The 15,517-nt window shown below is 54.0% G+C and overlaps 1 protein-coding gene across 7 annotated transcripts in view; it reads right to left on the bottom strand.

Annotated features, from left to right (window-relative positions):
* PTDSS2 (phosphatidylserine synthase 2) overlaps window positions 1-15,517 on the bottom strand; it is a 45,925-nt gene that overhangs the window by 4,173 nt on the left and 26,235 nt on the right. For 4 of the 7 annotated variants that reach the window (XR_003029149.4, XM_055093888.2, XM_003805998.7 and 1 more), the window contains 2 exons: window positions 9,837-9,904; window positions 307-441 (listed from right to left, as the gene is read on the bottom strand). Coding sequence is in view for 4 of the 7 variants with exons in the window: in XM_055093888.2 (XP_054949863.1) it covers window positions 307-441; window positions 9,837-9,904 (203 nt within the window). In the remaining 3 variants the exon portion in view is untranslated. Of the gene's footprint in view, window positions 1-306; window positions 490-9,836; window positions 9,905-15,517 lie in introns of all 7 variants that reach the window. The other 3 variants (XR_612780.6, XM_034931815.3, XM_008977706.6) reach the window with 1 other exon arrangement.

Here is a 15,517-nt window from a genome sequence, read left to right as displayed (position 1 = left end):
CCACCCCCACTCCCCACACTGGCAGATCAGCCCACACCTGAGCAGCACCTGCCAGACCCCGGGAAGAAGGCCAGGGACTCACAGGTGCTGCTGTGGCCTGTGGAGACCACGTCCACGACAGCCTAGAGAGCAGGGCCCCCCTGCCCACCATGAGCACCATCCAGACGGATAGGGCCTCAGCACATCTCTGCACCAGGAGACCCCACGTGTGGGCCGAGGGGTGCGAGGCAGGAGCGTGGCTGGTGCCTGGTCCGGCACAGGGCCACACCTGGGGAGGGACTCGCCTCAGGGCTCCCGGCGTCTTACCCAGATGTTGTGAAAGGGGTCAGTCTCATTGTCTGGGTCGTAGATGAGGCAGTTTCCCCCGTAGTCTCTCTCTGGCAGTGGGACTCCCAGCTTGGGGTCAACATACTTTAGAAACTGCCGGCCGTCCTGGACAGTCTGCAAGGCCAGTGCCCCCGTCAGCGGGGCTACAGTTAGTGGTGGCAACTTGAAACGGGAGATCATGGTTGTTTATTTATTTATTTTTTTGAGACGGAGTCTCGCTCTGTCACCCAGGCTGGAATGCAGTGGCGTGAACTTGGCTCACTGCAAGCTCCGCCTCCTGGGTTCACGCCATTCTCCTGCCTCAGCCTCCCGAGTAGCTGGGACTACAGGCGCCCGCCACCACGCCCGGCTAGTATTTTTTTTTTGTATTTTTAGTAGAGACGGGGTTTCACCGTGTTAGCCAGGATGGTCTTGATCTCCTGACCTCGTGATCCGCCCACTTCAGCCTCCCAAAGAGCTGGGATTACAGCCGTGAGCCACCACGCCCGGCCAGGAGATCATGGTTGTAAACTGCATCTCAGTCACCCTGGAGGAGGGCAGCGCCCTGTCTCAGCAGCCCTCCCCACCCCAGGGAAATCCTGGTGGGGCAGCGCATGGGGAAGGAACCCCCAGGCACGACACCCCATCTCCACACCTGTGCTCCCCGGGGCCAGGTGGGCACAGGTGCGCTTCAGGACATGGGGGTCTGGGACCGCTGGACAGACGGGACCGGGATGGGGCCCTGAGTTACTGCGGCGCGCCGCCCCCACCCCGACCCCTCCCCGCATGCGCGCTCAGGCCAACACCCTCACAGGAGTCGCCCTTGTGGAACCTGCTCTTTCCTCACCCAGACGCTGGCATCAGCCAGATACACCTCTTGACCTTAGGGCAAGGCAGGCTTTTGGGCCTGACGTCAAGGGAGGTTTACATCATTTACAGACACCTGTGCTCACAGCACACACGCACCAGGGCACCAGCTGTGTTTACACTCTCCTGCGCACACAGTGAGTACACACGCCCGTGCACTGTTTACACTCGCCTGCGCACACGGTGAACACACACGCGCCCGTGCACTGTTTACACTCGCCTGCGCACACAGTGAGCACACACACGCCCGTGCAGTTTACGCTCGCCTGCGCAGTGAGCACACACACACCCGTGCACTGTTTACGCTCGCCTGCGCACAGTGAGCACACGCGCGCCCGTGCAGTTTACACTCGCCTGCGCAGTGAGCACACACGCGCCCGTGCAGTTTACGCTCACCTGCGCACACAGTGAGCACACACGCGCCCATGCACTGTTTACACTCGCCTGCGCACACAGTGAGCACACACGCGCCCGTGCACTGTTTACATTCGCCTGCGCAGTGAGCACACACGCGCCCGTGCACTGTTTACACTCGCCTGTGCAGTGAGCACACTCGCGCCCGTGCAGTTTACACTCGCCTGCGCACACAGTGAGCACACACGCGCCCATGCACTGTTTAAACTCGCCTGTGCACAGTGAGCACACACGCGCCCGTGTACTGTTTACACTCGCCTGCGCACACAGTGAGCACACACGCGCCCGTGCACTTACACTCGCCTGCGCACAGTGAGCACACACGCGCCCATGCACTGTTTAAACTCGCCTGCGCAGTGAGCACACACGCGCCCGTGCACTTACACTCGCCTGCGCACAGTGAGCACACGCGCCCGTGCACTTACACTCGCCTGCGCACACAGCACACGCGCCCATGCACTGTTTACGCTCGCTTGCGCAGTGAGCACACGTGCCCGTGCACTGTTTACACTCGCCTGCGCACACAGTGAGCACACACGTGCCCGTGCACTGTTTAAACTCGCCTGCGCAGTGAGCACACACGCCCGTGCACTTACACTCGCTTGCGCACAGTGAGCACACGCGCCCGTGCACTTACACTCGCTTGCGCACAGTGAGCACACGCGCCCGTGCACTGTTTACGCTCGCCTGTGCACAGTGAGCACACGTGCCCGTGCAGTTTACACTCGCCTGCGCACACAGCACACACGCGCCCGTGCAGTTTACACTCGCCTGCGCACAGTGAGCACACACGCGCCCGTGCACTGTTTACACTCGCCTGTGCAGTGAGCACACACGCGCCCGTGCACTGTTTACACTCGCCTGCGCACACAGTGAGCACACACGCGCCCGTGCACTTACACTCGCCTGCGCACAGTGAGCACACACGCGCCCATGCACTGTTTAAACTCGCCTGCGCAGTGAGCACACACGCGCCCGTGCACTTACACTCGCCTGCGCACAGTGAGCACACGCGCCCGTGCACTTACACTCGCCTGCGCACACAGCACACGCGCCCATGCACTGTTTACGCTCGCTTGCGCAGTGAGCACACGTGCCCGTGCACTGTTTACACTCGCCTGCGCACACAGTGAGCACACACGTGCCCGTGCACTGTTTACACTCGCCTGCGCAGTGAGCACACACGCGCCCGTGCACTTACACTCGCCTGCGCACAGTGAGCACACGCGCCCGTGCACTTACACTCGCTTGCGCACAGTGAGCACACGCGCCCGTGCACTGTTTACGCTCGCCTGTGCACAGTGAGCACACGTGCCCGTGCAGTTTACACTCGCCTGCGCACACAGTGAGCACACACGCGCCCGTGCAGTTTACACTCGCCTGCGCACACAGTGAGCACACACGCGCCCGTGCACTGTTTACAGACGCCTGCGCACACGGTGAGCACACGCGCCCGTGCACTGTTTACACTCGCCTGCGCACACGGTGAGCACACGCGCCCGTGCAGCTTACACTCGCCTGCGCACACAGTGAGCACACGCGCCCATGCACTGTTTACAGACGCCTGCACACACGGTGAGCACACACGCCCGTGCACTGTTTACGCTCGCCTGCGCACACGGTGAGCACACGCGCCCGTGCAGTTTACACTCGCCTGCGCACACGGTGAACACACACACCTGTGCACTGTTTACACTCGCCTGCGCACACAGTGAGCACACACGCGTCCGTGCACTGTTTACAGACGCCTGTGCACACAGTGAGCACACGTGCCCATGCACTGTTTACAGATGCCTGCGCAGTGAGCACACACGCGCCCGTGCACTGTTTACACTCTCCTGCGCACACAGCACACAACGCACCCCTGCACTGGCTGTGTTTACAGACGCCTGCACACACAGTGAGCGCACACATGCCCGTCCTCTGTGAGCTATGGCACCCAGGACCACGCAGCCCACCCAACACCCAGGCCTCAGTTCCTAATGTTCAGTAAGGACCCAGGGCTCTTGGAGAAGGGGCTGATTCCAGGACCGGGGTGGGGAGTGGACAGGAGGAGCCTGGAGCATCCCGCAGTGCCAGGAAGTCAGGATGTCCTCAGAAAAACAAAACGGAAAGCCAAGAACTCCGTGAGGGTGTGTGAAAGCAATACAGGAACCACATGGAAACTCCTTTTGGCAAAAGAATTTGGGCACCACGATAACTAGAGCAGCGCTGAAATAAATATGCAAGTGTAAGACAAGCATCTGTAAGTCCACACTGATATAAATAAATACATGATGGAATAACTAATGGTACAGAAGCAGGATCTCTCCCATGCACAAGAATTCCTGGCAACGTGCAGACGCCACACACCAAGGAGGGCAACGAAACTCCCCTCCCTCTGTGCAGGCTGCACCAGTGACCTCCTTGTGGAGAATGCACTATGGATTGACAGTGGAAAGCCTGACAGACACATCTCGCCAGGCAGTCAAGGTCCACAGCACCAGGGATGCGTCATGGTGATGGTGCCAGTGCATGCCTTCACCCCAGACAAATAATGAGAAAACGTCAGACACATCCTCACAAACCCTGGTGCCAAAGCCAGAACAAGACATTCCAGGAAAATTAAAGGACAGTACCTCTTACAAATATGGATGCAAAAATCTTAGATAAAATGCTAGGAAAGCAAGTCCAGCAGTATGTAAAAAGGCACACCCTGGGACCCAGCAGGATTTATCCCAGGAATGTAAGCTTGGTTCAGGATAAGAAAATCAATCAATGTAATTCATCATATTAACAAAGGGGGAAAAACACCCATATGATCATCTCACTTGATGCGAAAAATCATTTAACAAAAATCTAACAACTTTTCATGATAAAAACACTCAACCAACTAGGAATATACTAGAACTTTCTCCACTCAGTAAGGGAGATCTATGAAAAACTCACAGAACCTTCTCCACTCGGTAGGGAGATCTACGAAAAACTCACAGAACCTTCTCCACTCGGTAGGGAGATCTACGAAAAACTCACAGAACCTTCTCCACTCGGTAGGGAGATCTACGAAAAACTCACAGAACCTTCTGCACTCGGTAGGGAGATCTACGAAAAACTCACAGCACCTTCTCCACTCGGTAGGGAGATCTACGAAAAACTCACAGAACCTTCTCCACTCGGTAAGGAGATCTACGAAAAACTCACAGAACCTTCTCCACTCGGTAGGGAGATCTACGAAAAACTCACAGAACCTTCTCCACTCGGTAGGGAGATCTACGAAAAACTCACAGAACCTTCTGCACTCGGTAGGGAGATCTACGAAAAACTCACAGAACCTTCTGCACTCGGTAGGGAGATCTATGAAAAACTCACAGAACTTTCTGCACTCGGTAGGGAGATCTACGAAAAACTCACAGAACCTTCTCCACTCGGTAGGGAGATCTACGAAAAACTCACAGAACTTTCTGCACTCGGTAGGGAGATCTACGAAAAACTCACAGAACCTTCTCCACTCGGTAGGGAGATCTACGAAAAACTCACAGAACCTTCTCCACTCGGTAGGGAGATCTACGAAAAACTCACAGAACCTTCTGCACTCGGTAGGGAGATCTACGAAAAACTCACAGAACCTTCTCCACTCGGTAGGGAGATCTACGAAAAACTCACAGAACCTTCTCCACTCGGTAAGGAGATCTACGAAAAACTCACAGAACCTGCTCCACTCGGTAAGGAGATCTACGAAAAACTCACAGAACCTTCTCCACTCGGTAGGGAGATCTACGAAAAACTCACAGAACCTTCTCCACTCGGTAGGGAGATCTACGAAAAACTCACAGAACCTTCTGCACTCGGTAGGGAGATCTACGAAAAACTCACAGAACCTTCTGCACTCGGTAGGGAGATCTATGAAAAACTCACAGAACTTTCTGCACTCGGTAGGGAGATCTACGAAAAACTCACAGAACCTTCTCCACTCGGTAGGGAGATCTACGAAAAACTCACAGAACCTTCTGCACTCGGTAGGGAGATCTACGAAAAACTCACAGAACCTTCTCCACTCGGTAGGGAGATCTACGAAAAACTCACAGAACCTTCTCCACTCGGTAGGGAGATCTACGAAAAACTCACAGAACCTTCTCCACTCGGTAGGGAGATCTACGAAAAACTCACAGAACCTTCTCCACTCGGTAGGGAGATCTACGAAAAACTCACAGAACCTTCTCCACTCGGTAGGGAGATCTACGAAAAACTCACAGAACCTTCTCCACTCGGTAGGGAGATCTACGAAAAACTCACAGAACCTTCTCCACTCGGTAGGGAGATCTACGAAAAACTCACAGAACCTTCTCCACTCGGTAGGGAGATCTACGAAAAACTCACAGAACCTTCTCCACTCGGTAGGGAGATCTACGAAAAACTCACAGAACCTTCTCCACTCGGTAGGGAGATCTACGAAAAACTCACAGAACCTTCTCCACTCGGTAAGGAGATCTACGAAAAACTCACAGAACCTTCTCCACTCGGTAGGGAGATCTACGAAAAACTCACAGAACCTTCTGCACTCGGTAGGGAGATCTACGAAAAACTCACAGAACCTTCTGCACTCGGTAGGGAGATCTACGAAAAACTCACAGAACCTTCTCCACTCGGTAGGGAGATCTACGAAAAACTCACAGAACCTTCTGCACTCGGTAGGGAGATCTACGAAAAACTCACAGAACCTTCTCCACTCGGTAGGGAGATCTACGAAAAACTCACAGAACTTTCTGCACTCGGTAGGGAGATCTACGAAAAACTCACAGAACCTTCTCCACTCGGTAGGGAGATCTACGAAAAACTCACAGAACCTTCTCCACTCGGTAGGGAGATCTACGAAAAACTCACAGAACCTTCTCCACTCGGTAGGGAGATCTACGAAAAACTCACAGAACCTTCTCCACTCGGTAGGGAGATCTACGAAAAACTCACAGAACCTTCTCCACTCGGTAGGGAGATCTACGAAAAACTCACAGAACTTTCTCCACTTGGTAAGGAGATCTATGAAAAACTCACAGATAACACACTCAGTGGGATAAAGACTGGATGCTTTTCCCCTAAGATCAGGAATCAGATAAGAATGTCCATCTGGCCAGGCACAGTGGCTCATGCTTATACTCCCAGCACTTTGGGAGGCCAAAGGGGTCAGACCACTTGAGCTCAGGAGTTTGAGACCAGCCTGGCCAACATGGCGAAACCTCATCTCCGCAGAAAGTTAAAAAATTAGTCAGGTGCGGTGGCTCACTTGAGACCAGGAGTTCTGAGACCAGCCTGGCCAACACGGTGAAACTCCGACTCTACTAAAAATACAAAATTAGTCGGGTGTGGTAGCATGTTCCTGTAATCCCAGCTACTACGGCGGGTGAGGCATGAGAATGGCTAGAACCGGGAGGCGGAGCTTGCAGTAAGCCAAGATCGTGCCACTGCACTCCAGCCTGGGCGACAGAGCAAGACTCTGTCTCAAAAAAAAAAAAAAAAAAAAAAAGCCCATCCTTGCCTATTCTAGGAAACATTGAGCTGGAGGTTCTGGGCAGGGCAGCTACGCAAAGAAGTAAAAGACATCGGCCAGGCACGGTGGCTCATGCCCCTAATCCCAGCACTTTGGGAGGCCAAGGTGGGCGGATCACCTGAGGTCAGGAGTTCGAGACCAGCCTCAACATGGAGAAACCCTGTCTCTACTAAAAATACAAAAAAAAATTAGCTGGGCATGGTGGTGCATGCCTGTAATCCCAGCTACTCGGGAGGCTGAGGCAGGGGAATTGCTTGAACCTGGGAGGCGGAGGTTGCGGTGAGCCAAGATCGCACCACTGCACTCCAGCCTGGGCAACAAGAGCTAAACTCAGTCTAAAAAAAAAAAAAAAAGAAAAGAAATAAAAGACATCTAGATTGGAAAGGAACAGGTAAAACTATCTCTATTTGTAGATGACATAATCTTGAATATAGAATATTCTTAAGAGTCTACCCCAAAACACCACAACTATTAGAGCTAATCAGTTCAGCACGATTGCAGGACGCAAGATCAGTACACAAAAATGAGCTACATTTCCATACACGAGTAACGAGCAATGCAAAAGTAAAATTAAAACAGTTCCACTTACAAGAGCATACAATGAACAAAATAATTGGAGTAAATGTAATAAAAGAAGTACAAAACTTAAACTCTGAAAACTGTAACACATTGCTGGAAGAAATTAAAGACCTAAATAAATGGAAAGCCATCCCATCTTCAAGGACTGACGGAGTTAATATTGTCAGGATGACACTACTCCCAAAACAGACTTGCAGATTCGATGCAATCCCCATAAAAAATTCCACCTGTTCTTTTCACAGGAATGGAAAGGGTGACCCTCACATTCATTTGGAAACGCAAGAGACCCAGATGATTCAAAACCATCTTGAAAAAGAACAAACTGGGTGAACTCACACTTCCCAATTGCAAATGTCACTTGAGGGATATTCTACTAGATCCCGACCAATCCTCGAAACCGTCCAGCTCACCAAAAACAAGGGGCCTGAGAAACTGTCACTGCCGAGAAAGAGGAGCCCAGGCCGCGCGGTGGCTCACACCTGGAATCCCCGCACTTTGGGAGGCCAAGGCAGGCAGATCTTTTTTTTTTTTTTGAGGCGGAGTCTCGCTCTGTTGCCCAGGCTGGAGTGCAGTGGCGCGATCTCGGCTCACTGCAAGCTCTGCCTCCCGGGTTCAGGTCATTCACTTGCCTCAGCCTCCCGAGCAGCTGGGACTACAGGCACCCGCCACCACGCCCGGCTAATTTTTTTGTATTTTTCAGTAGAGACGGGGTTTCACCGTGTTAGCCAGGATGGTCTCCATCTCCTGACCTTGTGATCCGCCCACCTCAGCCTCCCAAAGTGCTGGGTTTACAGGCATGAGCCACCGTGCCCTGTCAATGCGGGCGGATCATTTGAGGTCAGGAGTTCAAGACCAGCCTGGCCAACAAGATGAAACTAAAAATACAATAAATTAGTGGCGCATGGTGGCAGGTGCCTGTAATCCCAGCTACTTGGGAGGCTGAGGCAGGAGAATCACTTGAACCCGGGAGGTGGAGGCTACAGTGAGCCGAGATCACACCACTGCACTCCAGCCTGGGTGACAGAGTAAGACGCCGTCTCAAAAAATAAATAGTAAAAGAAAGAGGAGCGCAGGAAGACACATGCAACCTGGATGAACCTCAGAGGCACTGTGCAGGGCGGGAAGAGGCTGCCCACCGCATGATCCTGGGTGAACCTCAGAGGCACTGTGCAGGGTGGGAAGAGGCTGCCCACCCCATGATTCCATTCTAGAAGAGACAGAAGCGAACCCTCACCAGCTGTCAGGGGTCAGGGCCGGGTATGACTACCAAGGGGTAACACAAAGGAGTTTTAGGGCCAGTGGAATTCTTGTGTGTCCTAATTGTGTTTCTAGAAGTCTACACAAATGCTAAAATTCACAGAATGTACACTGCCTCAGAAAAGTCAATTTTGCCACGATGATAAAAAATCTCATCATGCACTGATGGAGTTTTAAGATTGGGAATAGCAAAGTCCTTTGTAAGCTGAAGACAGCCCCAAAAATGTGTGTTTACACTAAGTTAAACAGAAGAAAGAGTATTAATAAAGTAGGCATTTGCGGCAGCAACACAGCCTGACCCAGGATTTACAAAGGAGCTGCATCTCCCACCTGAACCCTGCTCGTCTTGCAGAATGTGGTCAGGATGGGGAAGAAGCACACACAGTCACACTGGTCAACCACAAAACACAAAAACAAAGACCCCGTCCCTCTTGGCGCTGGGGTCCCCTCTGAGGCCCAGATTTGCCCCGGCCATGCAGACGCCGGCCTGCATCGCAGGACCTGACTTGCGGCTCCCTTCACGCCCAGTCCCCACCAGCACTCAGATACGACAGCTGTGGGCAAAGCCACCCTGGCAGCTGCACCCCTGGCCCTGCCCTCGTTAAGTGTGGCCCTGCTAAATGGCCACAGTCAGCGCCCCACCAGCAGATGCTCCTAGAGGCCCCCCGCGGCTCGGCCTACGTTTTGAAGGTCTAGCTTTGCTGCCCCCCATCACTCAAGGGCCGCACAGATGCTCCTGGAGACCCCCCGCAGCTCGGCCTACTTTGTGGGGGTCTAGCCCTGCTTCCTCCCATCACTCAAGGGCCGTGTGGGCAAGGCCTCCTTTGTCACCATGCCTGGGGCCACACTGTCACCTAAGTTCCCAGGTATCCAACCCAGAAAAACAGCTTACCTGGAAGAGTATAAAGATGAGAAACAGCTCGTAGACCACACTCACGCAGAGCCAAAACCTCCAGTAAGCTACAAAGACAGACGACAGAACGTTAGTGCACCCGGCCCAGGCCTCCACGGCCCCGCTCAGCTCCAGGCTGGCTCCTGGCTCCTTCACACCCAGTGTCTCTTCTGGGCCCTTCACAGGCCCCTGGGAGAGCCTTTATAAAGAAAGCTGTAACTCAGAATTAGGCACAATTTCTCCCTGAAAAGTGAACTTTTTTTCTTCATTTTTTCCATTCCAGTCCTTAAATCTTTTGCCCATAAATTGTTGCACAGAAGCAGTCAGCACACATCCCTGCCTTGTGTTTACGAGTGATGCTTCTAAACTTGCGCCGTTGAGTTTGGAGTAGGTTTTTGGTGGATACCTTTTTTTTTTTAGATGGAGTCTGTCGCCCAGGCTGGAGTGCAGTGGTGCAATCTCAGCTCACTGCAACCTTCACCTCCAGGTTCAAGCGATTCTCCTGCCTCAGCCTCCCGAGTAGCTGGGCTCACAGGTGTCCAGCACACCCGGCTAATTTTTGTATTTTCAGTCGGGACAGGGTTTCACCATGTTGGCCAGGCTGGTCTCGAACTCCTGACCTCAGATGGTCCACCCACCTCAGCCTCCCAAAGTGCTGGGATTACAGGTGTGAGCTACTGTGGCTGGCCACTTTTTTTTTTTGAGACAGGGTCCTGGCTCTGTTGCCCAGGCTGGAGTGCAATCTTGTTGCACTGCAACCTCTGCCTCCTGGGCTCAAGCAATCCTCCTACCTGAGCCTCCGGAGTAGCTGGGACCACAGGGACATGCCACCACATCCAGCTAATTTTTTTTTTTTTTTTTTTGTAGAGATCGGGTTTCGACATGTTGCCCAGGCTGGGATACTTTTTATCATGTTAAAAAAATCTTTCAATTCCAGTATGTTAAGTTTTTGTCATGGATGAATGTGAATTTTTGTTTTTCTGCATTTAAGGGGATCAATTTTTTCATGCTGATGTGATGAGTTACATTAACAGACTTCTAACATGAAACCATCCCTCAATTCCTGACTTCCCACGGCTCCGAGCAGCTCACGGCAAGACATGCAGACGTGAGGTTTTCGGACTAAACGCAGGAGGCCCCGACGTACTCAGGGGAAGACGGCCACCGTGGCTCATGAAAAGCCACCATCATTGGCAGGAAATACAAACGCCCTGGCATTCTTAGGAAAAGCTGCAAAGGGAGGTCTGGGACCCAAGACAGACGACTGAGATCACAAACTTCTTCCTCACGCCTTGGGATAAGAAGAACCTGGAAACTTCCCAGTGGCCCAAGAGTTTAAGGGGCTCGTGGTGAAATTAACTCGGGGCAGCCCTCGCCCCACAAGGGCTCGCCGACTGAAGGGGATGCCTTCGGAGCAGGTGCCCAGCCTGCAGGCGCTCTCTGACGCTGACTCGAGGGGACGCCTTCGGAGCTGGTGCCTGGCCTGCAGGCGCTCTCTGACGCTGACTTAGGGGACGCCTTCGGAGCTGGTGCCCGGCCTGCAGGCGCTCTCTGACGCTGACTTAGGGGACGCCTTTAGAGCTGGTGCCCAGCCTGCAGGCGCTCTCTGACGCTGACTCGAGGGGACGCCTTTGGAGCTGGTGCCTGGCCTGCAGGCGCTCTCTGACGCTGACTCGAGGGGACGCCTTTAGAGCTGGTGCCCGGCCTGCAGGTGCTCTCTGACGCTGACTTAGGGGACGCCTTCGGAGCTGGTGCCCGGCCTGCAGGCGCTCTCTGACGCTGACTCAAGGGGACACCTTTAGAGCTGGTGCCCAGCCTGCAGGTGCTCTCTGACGCTGACTTAGGGGACGCCTTCGGAGCAGGTGCCCGGCCTGCAGGCGCTCTCTGACGCTGACTCGAGGGGACGCCTTTAGAGCTGGTACCCGGCCTGCAGGCGCTCTCTGACGCTGACTCGAGGGGACACCTTTAGAGCTGGTGCCCGGCCTGCAGGTGACGCCTTCGGAGCTGGTGCCCGGCCTGCAGGCGCTCTCTGACGCTGACTCAAGGGGACACCTTTAGAGCTGGTGCCCAGCCTGCAGGTGCTCTCTGACGCTGACTTAGGGGACGCCTTCGGAGCAGGTGCCCGGCCTGCAGGCGCTCTCTGACGCTGACTCGAGGGGACGCCTTTAGAGCTGGTACCCGGCCTGCAGGCGCTCTCTGACGCTGACTCGAGGGGACACCTTTAGAGCTGGTGCCCGGCCTGCAGGTGACGCCTTCGGAGCTGGTGCCCGGCCTGCAGGCGCTCTCTGACGCTGACTCGAGGGGACGCCTTTAGAGCTGGTGCCCGGCCTGCAGGCGCTCTCTGACGCTGACTCGAGGGGACACCTTTAGAGCTGGTGCCCGGCCTGCAGGCGCTCTCTGACGCTGACTCGAGGGGACGCCTTTAGAGCTGGTGCCCGGCCTGCAGGTGACGCCTTCGGAGCTGGTGCCCGGCCTGCAGGCGCTCTCTGACGCTGACTCGAGGGGACGCCTTTGGAGCAGGTGCCCGGCCTGCAGGCGCTCTCTGACGCTGACTCGAGGGGACGCCTTTAGAGCTGGTGCCTGGCCTGCAGGTGACGCCTTCAGAGCTGGTGCCCGGCCTGCAGGCGCTCTCTGACGCTGACTCGAGGGGACGCCTTTGGAGCAGGTGCCCGGCCTGCAGGCGCTCTCTGACGCTGACTTAGGGGACGCCTTCGGAGCTGGTGCCCGGCCTGCAGGCGCTCTCTGACGCTGACTCGAGGGGACGCCTTTGGAGCAGGTGCCCGGCCTGCAGGTGCTCTCTGAGGGGACAGCTCCACCCATGAAACCATCATGTTCTGAGCGGGCCACAGCTCACCACGACTGGTACTAACTTCCCTCCCCCCACTGCCAAGTCGAATCTTTCTCATGTTTCTCCTGTTGGGGAAGGCCCCAGATCCCCAGATCAGAAAGGTGGCATCTCGGACTCCTCTCCCCACTCACGCTTCCCACCCGACCGGCACCAGGCTGCCGCCCCCGAATACCCAGCAGGCCCTTGGTCTGCATTCCTGGGTCGCTTCCCGGAGCAGCTCTGGCACCTCCCTGACCCCAGGGCCACCCCCCAGCCCCCAGCACTCATTTGTCTTTCTAAACATCACACCAGAGGGGAAAGACAGACAGGCAGCCTCAGCAGCCCTGGAAATGCTGTGGCTGACACAGCCTTCAGAGGGAGCCAGGAAGAAAATGCCGTTCACACAGGAGGGATGCCCTCCTCAGTGGCCCAGAACGTTCCACCTCCCTCAGAGCTGCAGCCAACTCAAGTCTCCAAAGAAAGCAGCTCCCCAGATGGCCGGGCTGGGCCCATTTCCACTCCTCCTCATGAGGCCCAGTCACTAATGGCTACGGCTACAGCTGCCGGACTGGGCATTCCTGGGCCAGACCCAGGGGAGTGCGAAGGTGGGCAGAGCCCACAGGGACCACCTTTCTGGAGAAAGCCCTTCTCCCTGCCCACCCCCCCAAGAGCCTCCGCTGCACAGGACTCATCACTTGTCCACTTCAATGTGTTGTGACTGCAGAGGGTTGAGGGCTCCCTGCCGGCCCCCAAGTTAACGAGACGCGTGGAAGAAGGTGGCTCCAGGACAGGCTTCCCCGTCAATAAATCGAAGATTGGCAAAGTAATATGGAATTTATGCCAAGCAAACTAAACGGACAGAAGAAAGGTAGAGCAGAGCTCAGACTAAAAACTGAACACCCCAGGAACCCCCAGTCCTGCCCAGCGGGAGGGGATGAGCCACAACTCAAGAGATGCCGCGGCCGGAGCTTTTGGAAGCGCCAAGACCTTCAGGCCCAGATGCTCCACATCCCGCCAGGTGACCTGCGCCGGAGCTCCTGACTGCTCAGAGCTGAGGGTCTCCCGGGAGTCTCTCCCTGTGCCAGGGGCCACATGCCAGGACAAGCTGCTGCCTGCTGACCAGTCTGTCCCACTCACGGCTGCGTCCCAGTCCCCAGTAATGCCGCCACCCAGGAGGGATTTGGTGCATCTCCAAGCAAGGACGGCCATGGGTTGAGCTTCCGGCAGCTCTTCTTCCCTCCAAATCCACCCAACAAGCACGTAACTGCACCAGGCTTTTCACTGTGTGACGGGCAGTTTCTCCCCGTCACCGCACCAGGCTTTTCACTGTGTGAGTCGCAGTTTCTCACCATCACCGCACCAGGCTTTTCACTGTGTGAGGGGCAGTTTCTCACCGTCACCGCGCCAGGCTTTTCACTGTGTGAGGGGCAGTTTCTCACCATCACTGCACCTTCTACTGCTCTGCTGAGGAATCCAAACCCCTTGGAGGCAAGACCGTCTGTACTCAGCCGGCTGGGCAGACAGAGCCCTGGGCCCTTCCCACACAGCTGTCAGCCAGCAGAGTGGCCTGCCAGGCACTCAAGGAGCCCTCTCTCAAGGCCCTGGGCAAGGAAGGGGCCAGCAAGACCAGCCTGCTTGGGTCACCGGACGGCTCCCTGCTCAGGGCCTCTGTGGGTGGGGGAGCTTCACTCACCACCATGGCACTGACCCTGGGGCAGACACTGCTCTCCTGGAGGCTAATTTTATAACACATATCACAGGCTTAAACTGTGTATGCCCTTTAATTCAATACTCACTTCTGGGACATTTTATTAAATGAATAATCAGATATTTACACAGAGCATACGTGAAAAAATTCACCACAGCCTAGTTTATTAAAATAAAACTGGAAACTCTCTAAATATACAATATTATGGCTTAAATAAGTTAGTTAAATGTAGTACATTCTAATGACAGCAAACAAGCAGTCATTAAAATTTCGGGTGTTAAAAAATTAGTAAGGAAATGACTAAAGTCATTTAAACCTAAATGATTAAAGTCATTTTAAAAATTAGTAAGGAAATGACTAAAGTCGTTGAACCTGAAGTGGAGAATGCACAAAGCCACACGTTCAGGATTCCACTCTTTCGAGGCTGTGAATATGTCTGTACACACAAACGCGTGAATATGTCCGTATCACACAAACACGTGAATATGTCCATGCACACAAACGCATGAATATGTCCGTATCACAAATGCGTGAATATGTCTGTATCACACAAACACGTGAATATGTCCGTATCACAAATGCGTGAATATATCCGTATCACACAAACGCGTGAATATGTCTGTACACACAAACGCGTGAATATGTCTGTATCACAAACGCGTGAATATGTCCATACACACAAACATGTGAATATGTCCTACACACAAACGCGTGAATGTCCGTATCACACAAACGCGTGAATATGGCCGTATCACAAATGCATGAATATATCCGTATCACACAAACGCGTGAATATGTCTGTACACACAAACGCGTGAATATGTCTGTATCACAAACGCGTGAATATGTCCATACACACAAACACGTGAATATGTCCTACGCACAAACGCGTGAATGTCCGTATCACACAAACGCGTGAATATGTCCGTATCACACAAACGCGTGAATATGTCCGCATCACACAAACGTGTGAATATGTCCGTATCACAAACGCGTGAATATGTCCGTATCACACAAACGCGTGAATATGTCCGTATCACACAAACGCGTGAATCTGTCCTACACACAAACACGTGAATGTGTCCATATCACACAAACACGTGAATGTCCGTATCACACAAACGCGTGAATATGGCCGTATCACAC

Source organism: Pan paniscus, chromosome 9 (assembly GCF_029289425.2).
Source record: "Pan paniscus chromosome 9, NHGRI_mPanPan1-v2.0_pri, whole genome shotgun sequence".
Taxonomy (NCBI): domain Eukaryota; kingdom Metazoa; phylum Chordata; class Mammalia; order Primates; family Hominidae; genus Pan; species Pan paniscus.
The sequence above is the reverse complement of the archived record's forward strand: the minus strand, read 5'-3'. Positions and strand labels throughout refer to the sequence as shown.